The 21,404-nt window shown below is 45.6% G+C and overlaps 1 protein-coding gene across 1 annotated transcript in view; it reads left to right on the top strand.

The window, feature by feature from the left end:
- The first annotated feature begins 1,982 nt into the window (after positions 1-1,982).
- Positions 1,983-21,404, top strand: part of itga10 (integrin, alpha 10) — a 49,017-nt gene continuing 29,595 nt past the window's right edge. Inside the window, exon 1 of the mRNA XM_083646578.1 lies at positions 1,983-2,296. Within this exon, the coding sequence (XP_083502704.1) occupies positions 2,245-2,296 (52 nt within the window). The 5' untranslated portion in view covers positions 1,983-2,244. The remainder of the gene's footprint in view (positions 2,297-21,404) is intronic.

The raw sequence follows: 21,404 nt of genomic DNA, 5'->3' as shown, positions 1-21,404 counted from the left end.
CATGGCCTAATGGAGGGAACCTAATGTGGAAGGTTGGGAAAGTAATTTATCGTCATTGTAAATTGAAGTGCTCACACAAATGTGGATTAACTAAAAAATGGAAAAAGAGAAAAATATTAAGTTGTAAAAAAAAGAATAGTGGGGTTACATCATACCCGTCACCAAATAATCAATCAATCAATCAATCAATCAACTTTTTTTTTAACCTTTATTTAATTAACCAGGCATGTCTCATTGAGATTAAAATCTATTTTACGAGAGGCCTGGCCAAGAATGGCTGCAGTAGCTACATAGTTTCAGACACAACAAACAGTAAAAGTTACAACAAGACAACAAACAAGAAAACAAACAAGCTTGAGAGTGTAATACAGTACGGGTGCAGGAAAAAGTACTTTTCAATAAACACATACATACATACATACATACATACATACATACATACATACATACATACATACATACATACATACATACTGTACATAGCCTACATACATGAATGAATGAATGAATGAATTTATTTGACAAATTAAAAAAATACAATACACCAACAGCATCCATATAAAGTTATTTGTCAGGATATCATAATAAAGTTGCCAAACTTATTTCCATTGTGGTCCTGAGGTCTGAGGCTACAAGAATCTCTGACAGATGGAAGAAGGGAATCATGGCTCATTGCAACAGCCTTGAAACTGTCCAGTGTTGTGGCGCCACTCTCTGGACAGAGAGGTAACTGAACTCAGAGGTCCGAATACCTGAAGGGGGCGTCCGAGAGCTGTAAGAGTCTGCAAGTAAAAAAAACAAAAAAAAACAGAAAAAACAGAGGCTGGCTGTTCATAATGGTTAGTCTGGTTATTAACAGTTTCATTTCACCAATATACTATCACTCACTAGTTAACAACACAGAGAAAGTATAGATAAATGAATGTAATAAATTAAGATTGTTTAGTTTCCAATCCCCTTTTACCACATCAGTAGCATAAACAGTTACAGTAACTGAGGCTCAAAGTCCTAAAATTGGGTTGGGTGGTATGTTGCATATTTTTGGATGTGATGAATTGGGAATCCCGCTAGATTAGACTACACACATTCAAGAGCCATTCTCAAAATGGTCCAAATACACACCCAATACAGCTGCCTTCTTTGTGAAAGCAAATGATTAAACTATAGTAAGTCAGTGAAAAGAGGAATCTGAAACTGAAAGAGAGAGAGAGAGAGAGAGAGAGAGAGAGAGAGAGATGGCTTTGAAGTTTTCTCAACCAGGCGCTCAGTCTGGTGGATGGAGCAGGACGGAGTGAGGGAGGGGAGGTCTGTGGATAAATGCGCTCTTTCATTTCAAAGTGAGAGAAATCCGTTACTCAGGGCACATACTGTTTGCATCGTAGGAAAGTAACAGCAAATAGGCCGCGGGTGTAAGGAACAATCCCGCGAAGATTATGGAAATTAAATTGTCAAGGGAACGCCCAGCAATTCACCTCAAACTGTTGGCTTGATGAGGTTTCGGATATTGACGTTCAAGGATAGCCTAATCTTTCAAAGGAGCACGGAGCCAGAGGGATCAAGTTGGCGCGGACTGACAGGGGCAAAGCGATCTGAGACATATTTGGGAAGGTGTTACACATTAGTGATGGTTTAATGACTCTGAATGGCCTCTTGTTGGACGGCACAGGTGCTGGGATTTCCATGGGTCAATGAAGTGTCACTTTGGCACAAGGCAGAGCTTTTTTCTTGCTTTACCCTCAACAACACAGTCATTCTCTAAGGAGTCACTATAATCGGACTGTGATACTCAATAGTGAGTAGTGAATCGGTATTTAAATCTCATATGTCATTAAACTAAGGATTATGTAGCGTCTTTAACGGTTATATGAGTAGGCTATGCTACTCTATTTCATTTTCTTTAGAGACTGAGTTGAAGTGCAAAACAAGCCAAAATTCAAAGACAAGAATGTTTTTCTCCTCACATGAAATGGGTGTATGTTTTTGCTCTGTGTGCAACAGAAGGCTGCTGTTGTAAATGAACCAGTGGTGAAGTTTGCCCCCCACACGCCAGAAATGACATTGGAGCGCCGTTTGAGCAGGTTTTACGCATCTCTGGGGGACGGGGAGAGCTGAAAGAGTGCGTGCCTGTGCGTGTGTGTGTCTGTGCGCGCCGATGCACCACATTTAGACCAACTCAGGGAGAGACCACTTTGTAAACAGAAAACAAGGAAAAAAGACAGAAACCCTCTTCCTCCACTCTCACAAATGGAGCTGCGTAAATACCTGTTGTGCCTCCAGTTCGTCGTCCTTCTTAAAGGTAAGAACCACTTTAACAGGCTGATCTTTTGAGTCATTTGAGTTTGATCTATGAGACCTCCCACGTATTCTATTTTCCTTCATTATGAAAAATGTGAACACATTTGCTGCTTTGTAAATAAACAGTAAGTAGGCTACTTACATGTAAAGGAACAGTTTACTAAAAAATGACAATTCTATCATCATCTACTCACCCTCATGTCAGTTGAAACACAGGTTTGTCCATATAACACACCTCGAGAGAAAAACAGTCATTGACTTCAGTTGTAGGCTACATACTCCCTGTAATATGGTCACACTTCACCTGTTTGGGTGTCCCAGTGGCTCAGCTGGTAGAGCGCGTACTAGCCTACTGGCTTAGACCCGGGTTTAAATCCAATCCGTGGTCCTTTGTAGCATGTTATCACGTCTCTCTTCACACCTTTCCTATCTACTGACTGATCCAAGAATAAAGTGGAAAATTTGCGTCACTGATGGCATCACTCACCTAATGACATCACAATGATGTCACAATGTCTATGACATCATCAGTGTCTATGACATCATCAGTGATGTGAAGATGATTTTGATCAATAATTATGTCACTGATGATGTCGCAATGTCTATGACATCATCAGAACTGAACGTCACCAAGAGCCCTCCACATTAACAAAGCTGTTGCCTGCTACCACAACAATGTCGTCAACGCTTTATCGCGCTGGCCATAGGTTACGACCTAGCCTTGTTTCACCTGTGTTTCAACCTATATTTACAGTCTATGGTTTCAACTGGCATGAGGGGGAGTAAATTATGTTGAATGTTAAATGATGACTGTTCCTTTAAGGGTTAGGCTATTGAAGCCTCAACAGGCTCCTACACTCATTTAGAGAGTCTAAATCCAGTCACTGGGTTTGAAACCTTGACTTGTGAACCTAGAGAACCACTCTTGACCTCTATATGTCAAGTCATCCTCTTGGCTCTGATGACTGATGGTTCAATGAGCAGTTGCTCTGCTTCCCTCCTCCTGTATGTCTCACTGTTCATTAACCCCTGCAGCCAGGGGCGGACTGGGATCATAATTCAGGCCGGGCATTAGATACCAAGCAGGCCAGGCCAATATGGGCCGACGCGCGTGCCGGCGTCCGAAGGGCGGCGGCAAAAAATTTGGGGCATTTGAAGCTCAATTTGGGCCATTTGAAGCCCAATTTGGGCCGTTTGAAGCCAGATTTGGGCCGTTTGAAGCCCAATTTGGGCCGTTTGAAGCCCAATTTGGGCCAAGTCTAATTTTACAATGAGATGCACCCACTTTAAACCTGAATAAGGTAATAAAATCACTAGTAAACCAGTAGGCGGCGCCTGGCCTGCTGTTCAGTGAGTGGCCTGGCCTGGCCTGCAAATTTTTTTTTTTTTTTTTTTTTTTTTGGCAGGCCAGGCCAGGCCAGGCCACCGGGCATTTGCCCGACGTGCCCGATTATGCAGTCCGCCACTGCCTGCAGCTCCTGTATGTCTCACTGTTCATTAACCCCTGTAGCTCCTGTATGTCTCACTGTTCATTAACCCCTGCAGCTCCTGTATGTCTCACTGTTCATTAACCCCTGTAGCTCCTGTATGTCTCACTGTTCATTAACCCCTGCAGCTCCTGTATGTCTCACTGTTCATTAACACCTGCAGCTCCTGTATGTCTCACTGTTCATTAACCCCTGTAGCTCCTGTAGTGTCTCACTGTTCATTAACCCCTGTAGCTCCTGTATGTCTCACTGTTCATTAACCCCTGTAGCTCCTGTATGTCTCACTGTTCATTAACCCCTGTAGCTCCTGTATGTCTCACTGTTCATTAACACCTGCAGCTCCTGTATGTCTCACTGTTCATTAACCCCTGCAGCTCCTGTAGTGTCTCACTGTTCATTAACCCCTGTAGCTCCTGTAGTGTCTCACTGTTCATTAACCCCTGTAGCTCCTGTATGTCTCACTGTTCATTAACCCCTGTAGCTCCTGTATGTCTCACTGTTCATTAACACCTGCAGCTCCTGTATGTCTCACTGTTCATTAACACCTGCAGCTCCTGTATGTCTCACTGTTCATTAACACCTGCAGCTCCTGTAGTGTCTCACTGTTCATTAACCCCTGTAGCTCCTGTAGTGTCTCACTGTTCATTAACCCCTGTAGCTCCTGTATGTCTCACTGTTCATTAACCCCTGCAGCTCCTGTATGTCTCACTGTTCATTAACACCTGCAGCTCCTGTATGTCTCACTGTTCATTAACCCCTGTAGCTCCTGTATGTCTCACTGTTCATTAACACCTGCAGCTCCTGTAGTGTCTCACTGTTCATTAACACCTGCAGCTCCTGTAGTGTCTCACTGTTCATTAACCCCTGTAGCTCCTGTAGTGTCTCACTGTTCATTAACCCCTGTAGCTCCTGTATGTCTCACTGTTCATTAACCCCTGTAGCTCCTGTATGTCTCACTGTTCATTAACCCCTGTAGCTCCTGTATGTCTCACTGTTCATTAACACCTGCAGCTCCTGTATGTCTCACTGTTCATTAACCCCTGCAGCTCCTGTAGTGTCTCACTGTTCATTAACCCCTGTAGCTCCTGTAGTGTCTCACTGTTCATTAACCCCTGTAGCTCCTGTATGTCTCACTGTTCATTAACCCCTGTAGCTCCTGTATGTCTCACTGTTCATTAACCCCTGTAGCTCCTGTATGTCTCACTGTTCATTAACACCTGTAGCTCCTGTATGTCTCACTGTTCATTAACACCTGTAGCTCCTGTATGTCTCACTGTTCACTAACCCCTGTAGCTCCTGTATGTCTCACTGTTCATTAACCCCTGTAGCTCCTGTATGTCTCACTGTTCATTAACCCCTGTAGCTCCTGTATGTCTCACTGTTCATTAACCCCTGCAGCTCCTGTATGTCTCACTGTTCATTAACCCCTGCAGCTCCTGTGATCAACAAACCACAAAACAGACAATATCTGTGAATAATTGTGTCATCTGCCTCCCTGTGCCCCATGGAGCTTTAGCTTGTATGGCAGTAAGTGACTGACCATATTGAAATTCCTAGGATGACTTTGTGGCGTGGAAAAGCAGGCGTATTAAAAAAACTCATAGCCACACACAACTTGCCAGAGATATCAAAGGATAGGAAGTTATGCATAATCCTGTAACCTTATAAGGTCATTGTTTCAAAGCAGTGTTGTAGTAAGTCACTATATCTCGAGTCAAGCCTCAAGTCCCCGGTGTTTGAGTCCGAGTCCAAGTTAGTTTACTGAACAGGAATGTGAGTGAGCGTGAATCAACATGCTGGTGGAACACATGTGCCTGCCCTTGCACAAAATTGAATAAAGGCATGGTATTAATATAGTGTAGCTATCAATATCTCATGCCAAATTATTAGGGCCTATTAAAAAAAGTCTATCAATTAAGAAGTCTGAGTCCTCGTCTCCAACCTCGTCATCAGTGCTCAAGTCCAAGTTAAGTCACAAGTCATGAAAATAAGACCAGGACTCAAGTCTGACTCGACTACAACTGTCTGGTTCAAAGCCTGATCTTTTAGTCGTGAGGTCAGCATTGAGGCGACATTTCATGTTCGCTTGAGGCCTCCTGTCTCAATCGAACATGAAGATGTTCATTGGCAATATCAGAGATATCCATGCATCCTCCACCTAAAGCAGTGGTTCTCAAACTTTTTCCACATCAAGGACCAAACTAACACAAATTAGACCACAAACCATTTAATAAGATTTTGTCCCAGGGTCCTCATCTGATAAGATTTTAGCTTTTGTGATGACCATCCCATCCCGACTCATGCAGGAACCGGTGTTGGGTAGGCTGATTGGGTGCACCTGAGGGAGAGCGACTGAATGGTCGGAAGGTCGTCTTAAACCCAATGAGCGCATCGGGCCCAGGTGCACCCAATCAGCCTCACGACCCAGGTTCCTGCAAGATAGGGCCAGGAGAGTGAGAGGGTCGTCACACTTGGGTGTTTACAGAAATGAAACTCATGACCAAAATAGTCATGCATTCTGTTATTATGTTACATATGGTTGGAATTCTAGTGAAAATAAATTATGACCCTTTTTTGCTGGGGACTCCCTGGGATCCTCTCAAGGACCCCCACTTTGAGATCCACTGACCTAAAGGTTACTGGTTCATCTCCTCTTACAGCCGACACTCTCTGACCTGCAGTAGCGGCAGCTGTGTAACATGACCTCACTGGCCGCATCAGCCGTTTAGGCCACACCTCCACTTGACGTCTGAGTTCCTGCAATAAGGCATTTTTGCCACGCGTGTTTTCTGGCGGAGCCGCCTCACACACCTCATTGAGCCGTTCCTGCTTCACCAGCAGGAAAGCAGAGAAAAAGAGCATTGTAGTCGAGCCACACCGACTGTTTGTGCAGCTGATAAGCCGCCATTAAACTGTATGTAGCCGTGAAGCTGATGAGGATCAATCCACCATGATTATGTTGTGCAGGGTATGATAAGTTCATACTCCCTCCCCTCTGAGTCTGAAGTTCATCTATAGACTGATGTGCAGGGTATGATAAGTTCATACTCCCTCGCCTCTGAGTCTGAAGTTCATCTATAGACTGATGTGCAGGGTATGATAAGTTCAGACTCCCTCGCCTCTGAGTCTGAAGTTCATCTATAGACTGATGTGCAGGGTATGATAAGTTCATACTCCCTCGCCTCTGAGTCTGAAGTTCATCTATAGACTGATGTGCAGGGTATGATAAGTTCATACTCCCTCCCCTCTGAGTCTGAAGTTCATCTATAGACTGATGTGCAGGGTATGATAAGTTCATACTCCCTCCCCTCTGAGTCTGAAGTTCATCTATAGACTGATGTGCAGGGTATGATAAGTTCATACTCCCTCCCCTCTGAGTCTGAAGTTCATCTATAGACTGATGTGCAGGGTATGATAAGTTCATACTCCCTCGCCTCTGAGTCTGAAGTTCATCTATAGACTGATGTGCAGGGTATGATAAGTTCAGACTCCCTCGCCTCTGAGTCTGAAGTTCATCTATAGACTGATGTGCAGGGTATGATAAGTTCATACTCCCTCGCCTCTGAGTCTGAAGTTCATCTATAGACTGATGTGCAGGGTATGATAAGTTCATACTCCCTCCCCTCTGAGTCTGAAGTTCATCTATAGACTGATGTGCAGGGTATGATAAGTTCATACTCCCTCCCCTCTGAGTCTGAAGTTCATCTATAGACTGATGTGCAGGGTATGATAAGTTCATACTCCCTCGCCTCTGAGTCTGAAGTTCATCTATAGACTGATGTGCAGGGTATGATAAGTTCATACTCCCTCCCCTCTGAGACGGAAGTTCATCTATAGACTGATGTGCAGGGTATGATAAGTTCATACTCCCTCCCCTCTAAGACGGAAGTTCATCTATAGACTGATGTGCAGGGTATGATAAGTTCATACTCCCTCGCCTCTGAGTCTGAAGTTCATCTATAGACTGAGACCATGGCATTTTGTGATGCCAAATTTGTTCATGTAGGCTGGAGAAAGTACTTATAGTGTAACTACAGGGTAACAATGCTGTACTTATAGTGTAACTACAGGGTAACAAGACTGTACTTATAGTGTAACTACAGGGTAACAAGATCTGTACTTATAGTATAACTACAGGGTAACAAGACTGTACTTATAGTGTAACTACAGGGTAACAAGACTGTACTTATAGTGTAACTACAGGGTAACAAGACTGTACTTATAGTGTAACTACAGGGTAACAAGACTGTACTTATAGTGTAAGGTAACAAGACTGTACTTATAGTATAACTACAGGGTAACAAGACTGTACTTATAGTATAACTACAGGGTAACAAGACTGTACTTATAGTATAACTACAGGGTAACAATACTGTACTTATAGTGTAACTACAGGGTAACAAGACTGTACTTATAGTGTAACTACGGGCTACAAGAAGTGAATTTAGCCTGTAAAAATAGCAACCGTAAACCACGGCCAAACCACGGCCACCCCTGTAGAAACGTACGTTGCTATTTTACCATTTTTTGGGAGATCGGGTTGTAAGTACAGTCTTGTTACCCTGTAGTTACACTATAGGTACAGTCTTGTTACCCTGTAGTTACATGGTTATTTGCGGGCTGTATTCTAAAGCGTTACAGAAAAACCATCTGTGCATTTAGCCACACTGCAGCTATAGTTTCCAAGCCATGCAAAGTGCTTCTCATCCAGAAGCAGAGAAATGAATGAGTGAATGAGGAATGCATTAAGCACTGAGGTCATACACGCATGCATGCACGCATGCACAAACACACACACACACACGCGCGTACACACGTATCAAAAATACGAACGCGTGTGTGTGAACGCTTAACAAAATGTCTCAGATGTGCACACGCTGTAAGTAGCTACAGTACACATCTTGTTGTCACACGTGATGTAGTTTGCGCACGTCATAGTGCGCGTTGACTTTGATAGGGGCCCATACACACGCACATACACACGCACGCACCCATGCGTGCGCACACACACATACACACACACACACACACACACACACACACACATTCTAGCAGCCTAACACTGCCTGTGGTTTGATTCTACACACTCCATTATCTGTTTGATTCAAGCATGCTACAGACTAGAGCTCTTTTCACTGCACACCCGGAACATGTCAATGATCTTGTACATGTACACGAGTGAGTGTATGTTATGTGCCTCTGTGTGTGTGTGTGTGTGTGTGTGTGTGTGTGTGTGTGTGTGTGTGTGTGTGTTAGTTTGTCTGCTTGACCATGTGTCACACGGGAGAATGTAGGTGAGTGTGTATGTGTGTTTCATGTTAATGGGTTCTGCAGAGCTCCCCTGGTGCGGGCGGCAGGCATCTCATGTCTGTTACACTCTTTTATGCTTTACTGAGATGTAGAACACAGGTGTGTGTGTGTGTGTGTGTGTGTGTGTGTGTGTGTGTGTGTGTGTGTGTGTGTGTGTGTGTGTGTGTGTGTGTGTGTGTGTGTGTGTGTGTGAGAGAGAGAGAGAGTGAAAGAGAGAGAGGGATGAGGGGGGCTCCTCCACTTGCATTCCTTCTCTTCTCTGCTTATCATTCTTGCTGCCTACAGCTCTCTCACTTGAGCTTTATCACATACTAGCGATGTACCCGGCATTGCCCAGGTTAAATAGGCACAAAGTCATACTGCGCCTTTTGCTTGGCCGGAAATGATGGTGGTGTCCAGATGGTATCCAGGACTTTACAACCTGCCCATGACAGTGAACATGCCCAGTCCAACAAGAGGTGGTTTCCAAGACTTTCCAGTTGGTTCCAGGACTTCAGGGTCTGCCGATGACCTTCCCCAGCGCATAACCCACCGCCATGCACATTTTCAGCTCAATCCGACCAGGGGTGTGAACATGCATAAAAGACACACACACACACACACACACACACACACACTAGGGTTGACCATTGTCGATGAGCCGATCCCCATCAACGACGATGCCATCGTCCATCACGATGTTTCACTGTGGAACCATCGCGATGGCTACACACACACACACGCATGCATGCACACACACACACGCATGCATGCACACAGTGCACACCGACAACTCCCCTCTATCTATTCCACTCTTATTACTTTCGGTCTCATATTGTTTCCTCACCATCGCAGACTTGAATTCTCACTCCCCCTCTTCTCCCACCCCCGCTCCCCCTGAGAGGATGACAGGGATGAGAGAACAGAACATGAGAGACATAATGGAGAGACAATCTGTGAAAGAGTGTGAGAAGAAGCTATAGGCAAAGGACAGCACTGGTGAAAGAGTGTGAGAAGAAGCTATAGGCAAAGGACAGCACTGGTGAAAGAGTGTGAGAAGAAGCTAGGTGAAGGACAGCACTGGTGAAAGAGTGTGAGAAGAAGCTATAGGTGAAGGACAGCACTGGTGAAAGAGTGTGAGAAGAAGCTATAGGCAAAGGACAGCACTGGTGAAAGAGTGTGAGAATAAGCTATAGGCAAAGGACAGCACTGGTGAAAGAGTGTGAGAATAAGCTATAGGCAAAGGACAGCACTGGTGAAAGAGTGTGAGAAGAAGCTATAAGCGAAGGACAGCACTGGTGAAAGAGTGTGAGAAGAAGCTATAGGCGAAGGACAGCACTGGTGAGAGTGTGAGAAGAAGCTATAGGCGAAGGACAGCACTGGTGAAAGAGTGTGAGAAGAAGCTATAGGCGAAGGACAGCACTGGTGAAAGAGTGTGAGAAGAAGCTATAGGCGAAGGACAGCACTGGTGAAAGAGTGTGAGAAGAAGCTATAGGCGAAGGACAGCACTGGTGAAAGAGTGTGAGAAGAAGCTATAGGTGAAGGGCAGCACTGGTGAAAGAGTGTGAGAAGAAGCTATAGGCGAAGGACAGCACTGGTGAAAGAGTGTGAGAAGAAGCTATAGGCGAAGGACAGCACTGGTGAAAGAGTGTGAGAAGAAGCTATAGGCGAAGGACAGCACTGGTGAGAGTGTGAGAAGAAGCTATAGGCGAAGGACAGCACTGGTGAGAGTGTGAGAAAAGCTATAGGCGAAGGACAGCACTGGTGAAAGAGTGTGAGAAGAAGCTATAGGCGAAGGACAGCACTGGTGAAAGAGTGTGAGAAGAAGCTATAGGCGAAGGACAGCACTGGTGAATGAGTGTGAGAAGAAGCTATAGGCGAAGGACAGCACTGGTGAAAGAGTGTGAGAAGAAGCTATAGGCGAAGGACAGCACTGGTGAGAGTGTGAGAAGAAGCTATAGGCGAAGGACAGCACTGGTGAAAGAGTGTGAGAAGAAGCTATAGGCGAAGGACAGCACTGGTGAAAGAGTGTGAGAAGAAGCTATAGGTGAAGGGCAGCACTGGTGAAAGAGTGTGAGAAGAAGCTATAGGCGAAGGACAGCACTGGTGAAAGAGTGTGAGAAGAAGCTATAGGCGAAGGACAGCACTGGTGAAAGAGTGTGAGAATAAGCTATAGGCGAAGCATTGGTGAAAGAGTGTGAGAAGAAGCTATAGGCGAAGGACAGCACTGGTGAAAGAGTGTGAGAAGAAGCTATAGGCGAAGGACAGCACTGGTGAAAGAGTGTGAGAAGAAGCTATAGGCGAAGGACAGCACTGGTGAAAGAGTGTGAGAAGAAGCTATAGGCGAAGGACAGCACTGGTGAAAGAGTGTGAGAAGAAGCTATAGGCGAAGGACAGCACTGGTGAAAGAGTGTGAGAAGAAGCTATAGGCGAAGGACAGCACTGGTGAAAGAGTGTGAGAAGGCGCTATAGGCGAAGGACAGCACTGGTGAAAGGGAGATATTTCAAGTGAAGGAAATAAAGATGATAGAAACAGACAGTAAAGCAGACATCTCTGCTGCAGGACATTTCACAGAGGTGCTGTAAGTCAGAGGATGTAAATGAAAGAGACAGAGATGGGAAACTTGAGCGCGGCTGTCCAATTAAAACAGCATACATCAATGTCTCTGCTTGGCTAGATGCATGATGTTCCTAGCAGTGATTCCCAACTGTTTTACAAAGGATTAGTACCCCCATTTAATAACATTTTGTCTCTGACCCAAATCTGAGAATATGTTTTGATTTTGTTCAGAATTCCGTGACTGTCTTGTAGGCAGAGAGCAAAGACCATTGAAAAAATATGCAGAGTCACCGTGACGTCACCCGTTTTTTGGACTTGTTTTGAAGCCCAAGCGTGGCCGCTGCCATCTTGGTTTTCACACAGCACGAGACCGGGGGGTTTCGTGATCGCCAAGCTGCGATGTTACAGGCGATCTGGCAATAACACCCAAAACATAGTCCTTTTAATCATCTATTCTACTCTTAATGCGTAGGCTCACTTACTCTTATGACATCACTGATGATGTCACAACTTCGCATCTTATGACATCACTGATGACATCATCAGGTGACTTATGACATCACTGATGACATCATCAGGTGACTTATGACATCATCATCAGTGCGACAAAAATTTAAACAAACAAACAAACATTGCCCACATGCTCCCTTTTATATAGATAGATAGATAGATAGATAGATAGATAGATAGATAGATAGATAGATAGATAGATAGATAGATAGATAGGTGAGTGCATGAAAATCCACCCACGTACAGTTGTCATGAAAGGTGAAATTTGCTATATAGACCAAACCAGTTTTTTTTAACCAGGCTGTAAACATGTTTAATCCTGCTCTAAAGTCAGGCATTAACTCATTGAGTGCCAATGACGACTTTAGTCGTCAATTCGGATAGTAACGTTGAGTGCCAATGACGACTAAAGTTGTCAATTGCGTTTTTTGACGGTGGGACGTGGATCAAAGCCAGATCCATCTCCTGTAAAATTTTGGGGCATGTTGAATGTGTATAACCTATTTTACCGACCCATTAGGTGGCGACAGTTCTCTCCAGATTAGAGAAAGGCGAGGAAAAAAGAGAGAAGAAGTCATGGGGAAACGGAAATCGCATCGATATGCATGAAGCATAACGTTAGCTGTGCCTGAACAGCAGTCAATCTGCTGCTACAATTGAGCGCCTCCGTCTCCGCTGCGATAGCCCCTCCATATGATTTAGTTGCCGACACCAGTGTCTTTCTGAAAAGTTACATTATTCTCAGCTGGGAGCCGGCGACATGCTGTGAAAAAGCGGGGTGCAGTGCACTTTTCAGTGCAGAGCAAACGCAGAGCAAACGCAGCAGAGCCCCAGAGACACTCCCACGGAGGAGGAGGAGGGGGGTGGGGCACGCAGGGCAGCATAGGCTACAACCATTGACAGTAAACACAGACCCAGACAGCAGGCTCGATGCACAGAGACAGGCAAACAAGCAAGAATATCTGATGCCCACCAGCAGTAAATCAAGACCAGCAAGAAGGTGTAGGGTCTGCGCACGCAGGGGCCAGCGCTGCTGGTTGCAGCTAAAAAATATTATTTGGCCAAACAAAATTCCTTTGTTTTCACTGTTTTATTGAAGGAAATTATTTTTGAGGTGTCATTACATCGGAAAATATTACCTTCAGAGTCAGTGATGTGCTTGAAATGCTTAATTTCACAAAAGGCTGAATATCTCAGCTTCTAAATTGAAACGCGTTTTTTTGCTGAAATCAACCTATCTTCTCCGGCTGATAACTAAAGAACGGAAAATGATATCAATAAACTTTTTTTTGCAGATGATAGAAGAGAGTCTCATCGTTCTTTGTGCGTGTTCGGTGTTTACATAGTAATATCACACAATATTCTGTGGGCCTCGAGAAATCACTGAAAACGCTCTGAAACTCTGGCACTGGGAGCGTCCGTTCTCCAAAAGTGGCTGGCACTCAATGAGTTAACATGGGGGTCTGTGGGGATTGTTTTGCTTTTGGAGCGAGCCTTTTATGGCTCATTTCCACCACATATAACAGCACAGTACAACTCTACCTAGCCTTACTCGTCTCTACTTGATATAGACTTTGCTTCCACTGCAAGTTTACTCGCCTCCCCCCACACCTGGTTGTCATAGCGACCGCATATCTGCCCTCCGTCCATAGCCCAAGTAGGCTATAACGTATAATGTTAAAAGTAAATCCATACACGGAACTTTTAAACTGGTTATGAAATACTGGTGCCTCTAAATGACCTACATGGGCAAATCTGACCATCGGCCAGGAGAATCGATATCAATTTGTTATCAGAATCAGAATCAGAATCAGAAAGACTTTAATGATCACCGGGGGGAAATTGGGACAAGTTACAGTAGCTCGCTCACAGAACACACATAGCATAAAATAAACAGTAGTAAATGCGATATTAAGCAAAATAAGCAGAATAGGAACACAACATAGCAGAGAATAACAGTAGTAAATGCGATAGAAGCAAAAATAAGTAGAATATGTCTAGTAAGCAAAATACGTAGAGTAAGTATACATTCCGTGCCAATTGTCATTATTGCACCCTGGACTTATATTAAAGCAGCTACGAGCAACTTTTTCGATTGTTATTAAACAGTATAAATTTAATATCAATGCATCACATCTTACCTCTAATAGTCGACGAGACCAAAGCCGTGTGTATCTGAGATTGCTCCCTTAGGTGATTATTAAGTCTATAGTCTGTCTAAACTCGCGCCAACAGGGGGCTCTCTAGAGCGACCGGACCGGGTAACCCGGAAGTGAAACGCGGAAGTGAAACCAGGAAGTGAAACGCAGCTGCCTTTTTACGCCGTTTGCGCTGCCTAGCAACATAACATAAACAATGTGAACGCCACGCATACTCGCGGGAACATCTCTCGTTATATTCTAACAGGTTTTTTAGAAGTTATTTTGTGGTTATGGCCGAAGTGGCTGCTGCAAACCGTTTCATTTCAATTCCTGATCTGCCCTGGCTACAGACACACTAACACTGGCCGATTCACTCGGGGTTCAAGCGAGACTACTCTGCGTTGGTATCGTCGACTATTAGAGGTAAGATGTGATGCATTGATATTAAATTTATACTGTTTAATAACAATCGAAAAAGTTGCTCGTAGCTGCTTTAAGTCGGCTTGCCCTATACGTTACACGTGGCTCAGCCAGGCACAGTTAACCTATCGGCTGGCTCAGTCTCAGGGAGACTGAGCGTCTCCGAGGTGCTCTTTTAAGAGAGGCATTAAATAGACCAATGGCCACAGGCAGGAATGATTTCCTGTGCCTCTCCGTATTGCATCTAGGTGGAATCAGTCTCTCACTGAACGTACTCCTGTGTTTGACTAGCACGCCGTGGAGTGGGTGCGAGTCATTGCTCATGATGGAGCGTAGCCTGGACAACGTTCTCTTCTCTGACACCGCAGTCAGAGAGCCCAGATCCAGCCCCACAATGTCCCTGGCCTTACGGATCAGTTTGTTGAGTCTGTTGGCATCCGCTGCCTTCAGCCTGCTGCCCCAGCACACAATAGCATACATATATTATATGCATGTGCTGCGCGGAGGACGGGGGTTACGCTACGGGGAGAAGGGAAGCCACTACCCCAGCGGCCACTCACCAGGCAAGACCTGGGGCGGCTGTGGCTCAGGAGGTAGAGCGGGTCATCCACTAATCAGAAGGTTGGTGGTTCGATCCCCGGCTCCTCCAGTCCGCATGTTGAAGTGTCCTTGGGCAAGACACTGAACCCCGAATTCCTCCCGATGGCTGTGCCAGCACCTGGCACCTTGCCGCCTTCGGTGTGTGAATGGGTGAATGTAGGCACATTGTAAAGCGCTTGCACTATATAAATGCAGTCCATTTACCATTTACCAAGACCACGGCTTCACTAAACCCCCGCCTCCGGCCTAGCAGAGCCAACGTAACACACAACTATAAGGGCTTCCCGAGCAGCTGACTTTTTCTCTCTCAAAACAATTGAAAACCATGCAGTCATGTTAAAGCTTAGCAAGGAGATCGATTTTATTTCACCAGAGCCGAAGGCAGCAACACAAAAGACTGATGGAAAAAACAGGATAGAAGGTAAGCCCCACTAAACTGGTATCCAGCATTGACAGTAGATACAGTAAACACGATTCTGCCTGACCAATCAGTCGTCTGCAGTGTTTTCACGTCACCGTATGGTACCGGCTGGAACCTCAACAAAGGAGGGACCAAAACTAGCACGACTCAACCCCGACTCAACCCGGGCTGTCCAGGTTTTTGATCGGTGGAATGAGACAAAGAAGCGAGACGAGCTGGGCGGGGCTGCGCTAATACCAGCAGTGGAAATGGGCCATTAGTAGCACTTCCACGGCCTCATCTGTCCAAGCCTGAGCTTGCTCGCCGCCTGGCAGAGAGATAACAGTGAAACTGATCAAAATAGCCATTCTTCTACATTCTCCAATGGGCCTTTTTCACAGTGGCCATTTTGTGTCGAAAAGGCAGGGCAAACACAGGGGGAAGCAAAACAATGAGGGTTTCCCCAACTTCCAATCATGGATGTTTTGCTTGCACCTGTGTTTACCCTGCCTTTTCAACACAAAATGACCACTGTGAAAATGGCCTATTGTGTTAACTTCAACTTGAACAAATCATCAATTTGCTGGGGACCCCTTGGAACTCCCTCAAGGACCCCCGGTAGTCCCCGGACCCTACGTTGAGAACCACTGCTCCAGTGAAACATAGCCTACTTTTTCTCAGACATGCACACACACACACACAGCATACACACACACACACGCACGTGTGTGTGCGTGCACACAAACACATGCACGCACGTGCGCACACATCACAACCATACACATTCGGCAGTAGTAGCGCCCAGAGGCGAACGTGTGGTTGACAGAATCTGGACCCAGTTTGGCTTGATAAATGTTTGCCGCCAGTTGTCATGGCGATGGGTGGTCAGACAGCCTGCGGTATCGTGTCATATATAAACCCCAATGAAAATGGAACCAGAGGGAGGGGGGAGGACAGGACAGGGCAGGGAGGGATGGTACCGTTTCTGAGAGAGGGACTGGATGAGAAGTGTGTGTGTGTGTGTGTGTGTGTGTGTGTGTGTGTGTGTGTGTGTGTGTGTGTGTGTGTGTGTGTGTGTGTGTGTGTGTGTGTGTGTGTGTGTGTGTGTGTGTGCGCGCGTGCTTGCGTGCGTGTGTGCGTGCGTGCGTGCGTGCGTGTGTGTGTGTGTGTGTGTGTGTGTGTGTGAGGGGGTGATGGTTTTGTGGTAGAGTTACAGTGAGGGGGAATGAGGAGAGGGAGTTTAAAAAAAGAGCAATATGGTTTACGAGAGAATGAGCAAAAAGGGAGGACGAGGGAGAAAATGAGTAGCAGGGGGTGAAGTCGGAGGCCCGGGTTTGTTGTGGAGAGAGAGGTTTGGGAGCGGGGAGGGGAGGGAGGGGAGGGAGGGAGTGTGATGCCACCACAAAACACAAGGCAGAATCATTTTACTGCACCAGTTGTGAGAGCAGAAGTGAGGAGCTGTGAGGAAAGCTATCAAAACAGAGAAAATAAGTTGTTGTAATGAGACTGAATACATCGCTTGACTAGCAGGTCTAGGAATTACTTTAGCCCGGTAGTTCTCAATAGCTCCCTTTCCACTGAGGGCCAAACCTGGTGCTTGAACTTAGTTCCTGGGTTCCTGACACTTTTCCACTGAGTTGGCCTAGGCCAAAACCGTGCTGGCGCAGGAACTCAAGTTCCAGGCTAGAGTTCCTGGGCAAAAGTTCTTGGGCTTTTGGCCTTCAGTGGAAAGGGGGCTAATATGGGGGTCCAGGGACCACCAGGGGTCCTTGAGGGGGTTCCAGGGGCTCCCCAGAAAACACATGAATTGTTAAACTTCAGCATGATTTCTTTTCAGTTAACACAATTAGAGAAAGAATGATATTTTGATAGTTTCACTGTTATCTCTCTACCTACATGTACAATATAGAAAGTCATGGAATTCCAAATAAAATAATATCCAACATTAAAAATATTTTCATATTATCGTCTGAGAGACAAAATCTCATCAAATAAGAGTCTGGGGCCTTAATGTGGACTACATTAGTGGTCATTGATATGAAAATGGTTGAGAATCACTGCTTTAGCCTTTTCCCTATAGACATCTGTGTAGTGGTGTGTGTAGTGTAGCTTCATTATTGCAAACTTACACAAGACACAAAAATAATACCTATGCCAGTGAGTAAATATACAGTATATCTGGTACATATGCCAGTGAGTAAATGTACAGTATATCTGGTACATACATATGCCAGTGAGTAAATATACAGTATATCTGGTACATACATATGCCAGTGAGTAAATCTACAGTATATCGGGTACATACATATGCCAGTGAGTAAATATACAGTATATGTGGTACATGCATATGCCAGTGAGTATATCTTGTACATACATGTACATATGTCAGTGAGTAAATATACAGTATATCTGGTACATACATGTACATATGCCAGTGAGTAAATGTACAGTATATGTGGTACATACATATGCCAGTGAGTATATCTGGTACATACATGTACATATGCCAGTGAGTAAATGTACAGTATATGTGGTACATACATATGCCAGTGAGTATATCTGGTACATACATGTACATATGTCAGTGAGTAAATGTAAAGTATATCTGGTACAAGAAAGAGAAAAGGCCGGATCAAAAACATGATGGCATTCCAGGGAGGGAGGGATAAACTACAGAAGCCAAATGTGAAAGCAAACAGGTAGCCTGTGTGAGAGAGAGATGAGGGGGGGAGAGAGGTAAGGGGTGAGAGAGGAGGAGAGAGAGAGAGGGGGAGAGATGAGGGGAGAGAGAGGGGGAGAGATGAGGAGAGAGAGAGAGGAGGAGAGAGAGGGGAGAGAGAGGGGGAGAGAGAAGGAGAGAGAGAGGGGGAGAGAGGAGGAGAGAGAGGGGAGAGAGAGGGGGAGAGATGAGGGGAGAGAGAGAGGAGGAGAGAGAGGGGAGAGAGAGGGGCAGAGAGGAGGAGAGAGAGAGGGGAGAGAGAGGGGGAGAGAGGAGGAGAGAGAGGGGAGAGAGAGGGGGAGAGATGAGGGGAGAGAGAGAGAGGATGGAAGAGAAACAGTGTTCATATCTAGTTTCCCTCAAGTGGAATCCCCCTCTGATTGTCCTGGCGAAGGTAATAATGTGCATGTGCGTGTGCGTGTGCGTGTGCGTGCGTGTGCGTGTGCGTGTGCGTGTGTGTGTGCGTGTGCGTGTGCGTGTGCGTGTGCGTGTGCGTGTGCGTGTGCGTGTGCGTGCGTGTGCATTTGTGTGTGTGTGTGTGTGTGTGTGTGCATGTGCGTGCGCGCTATTTGTGGGTAAGTATCTACATATATACATGTGTGTGAGGAGCTGGTGTATAATCATAGTGGTCTTGTTGCTGGTCTTGCAGTACTTAACTTCTCACAGAGACAAGTATCCAGTGGCTTATGTACAGTAGTGGAGTCAGATGTCCCCGGGTGCTGCTAAATTGCATGTCAAGTTGAGTCAGATTTATTTAGAAAGCCCTTTTAACAAAACAGAGTCAAAACAAACTTCTTCGCAGAATAACAAACACAAGTGGGACAAGCTAAATACCAACTGTCAAAGAGCAGCATAGTGATTTAAAAATACTATTTAGTTGATGCTTTTATTCAGATTCAGATTCAGATTCACTTTAATAGTAGTCTCTTAGAACAGATGAGTTGGCTTCTGCAATTTTCAAATGCTTCCGCCACACCGTCTGTACTTCGTGGGGGAGAATCATGCACCAACCGGAATGGGAAGCAGAAAGGCGGGTCTTCCGCTCATTAGTCCAATCAGAATCCAATATGCCGGCAGAAAGGTGGGTCTTCCGCTCATTAGTCCAATCAGAATCCAATATGCCGCATTCGCGTGTCGTGATTGGTCGGATTCCGTAGAACTTCCTTCCAGTCTGAAGGTTTTTTTCCCAACTTCCTTGTGCATGTTCTGGGGGTGTAACGTACAGACTGTATAGCTGCATTCGCCGGATGTAGATGAGACAGTCTGTTTTAAGAGACTACTTTAATAGCCACAGTATGTAATCAGATTACAAACGAAGATTTTGACTTTGTGCAAGTATGCAGCATAGCAGTTTAGTTTACCGGCAGTTTATTAAGATCCCCATTAACTGCAAATGCAGTCCTTTAAAGTGGGGGTAGGCTCATGACAGCGAGGGGGGACCCTGTCCTGTTAACAAGCCAGCTGTGCTCGGTTGGGAAGAAGCTGCCCCTGTGACGAGAGGTTCTGGTACTGCCAGACCTGTCTCCTGCCAAGGACGAGTGCTTCAAAGACTTTATGGCCTGGGTGGGAGGTGTCGGCCATGATTTTCCGAGACCGCTTCAGGACCTGGTGTGCAGGTCCTGAAGGGATGGCAGGCTGCATCTGATCATCTTTTCAGCATGGCAGATGATGCACTGCAGTCTGGAGTCCTTGCAGGCAGCAGCAGCATACCAGGTGCACGGAGGAGGTGAGGATGGACTTGATGGTCTAGGTGTAGAAGAGCGCCATCATTGCTTTTGGCACATTGAATTTCTTCAGTTGCCACAGGAAGTCCTCTGTTGTGCCTTCTTGGTGAGAGCTCTCATTTTCAGCTCCCATTTCAGGTCCTGGATGATGATGGACCCCAGGAAGCAGAAGCACTCCACAGTGTTAACTAGGAAGTCACTCAGGGTGATGGGGCTGCTTTCCTCCTGTAGGGCACAACCATCTCCACTGTCTTTTGAGCAATGAGCACAGAGTTATGTACATTAAGTAATATTTTAATACAAACTGATCTCAGTGGGAACCAAAACACTGGCAATATGGCTTGCTCTTGCTATCGAGCTTCATAGGACTACATGGAACTCTTAGTTGGTGGTAATTACATAATTATTACCATTATTACATTTTGCCTTTATTTGATAGTACTGTACAATAGGCAGACAGGAAAGGTGGGGAGAGAAATGACATGCGGCAAAGGGCCACGGGTCGGATTCGAACCCCGGTCGGCCATGCGATGGACTAAGCGTTCGTTCACAGAACTTCACACCATACACCACAGCCACGCTCAAGCCACGCTGAAGCCCCGCAGTTTCATTTCGGCTTCCTTGTTACAAGGTGAGACCGTTCACACCAGCCGCACCTCACGCTGAAGCCACGCTGAAGCTGCGCTGAAGCCACGCTGAAGCCACGCTGAAGCCGCGCTGAAGCCGCGCTGAAGCCACGCTGAAGCCACGCTGAAGCGATCTTTCAGGATTCTGTTCTATTTTCAAGGCGTGAAGCTGCCAGGCATGAAGTCAATGCAAGTTTTGGCAGGGACAATGCGCGCCGAGCGAGGCGCTGAGGAAAAGAGAGCTTCTTGTGTGACCAGTTTAGCATGAGCTCAGCCTCAGCGTGGCTTTAGCATGGCTTTGGCGATATGGTGTGAACAAAGGCTAGTGGTACACGCTCTACCAGGTGCGCCACCGGGACGCCGCACCAGAATAGTTTTTAATCCCTGGATGCAAGGAACTGATCAATACAAATGTATTTTTTAACAAGTAGATGCCCTGTGCACAGCACTGTCAGCCTTTACTTCCTGGTGCAGTGATGTCAAGAAACATCAGATGAATCACATCACATGTATTTATTTATTATGAAAAATAGATGCTGATTATTTAATCCTAACCTTGCTATATTGAATTATTGTTAATCAGTAAACAACCATCACTAAACAAGTGATTAGTCTATAAGGAAAGGTTTCATT

This window comes from Poromitra crassiceps, assembly GCF_964638095.1.
Source record: "Poromitra crassiceps genome assembly, chromosome: 1".
NCBI lineage: Eukaryota > Metazoa > Chordata > Actinopteri > Beryciformes > Melamphaidae > Poromitra > Poromitra crassiceps.
The sequence above is the reverse complement of the archived record's forward strand: the minus strand, read 5'-3'. Positions and strand labels throughout refer to the sequence as shown.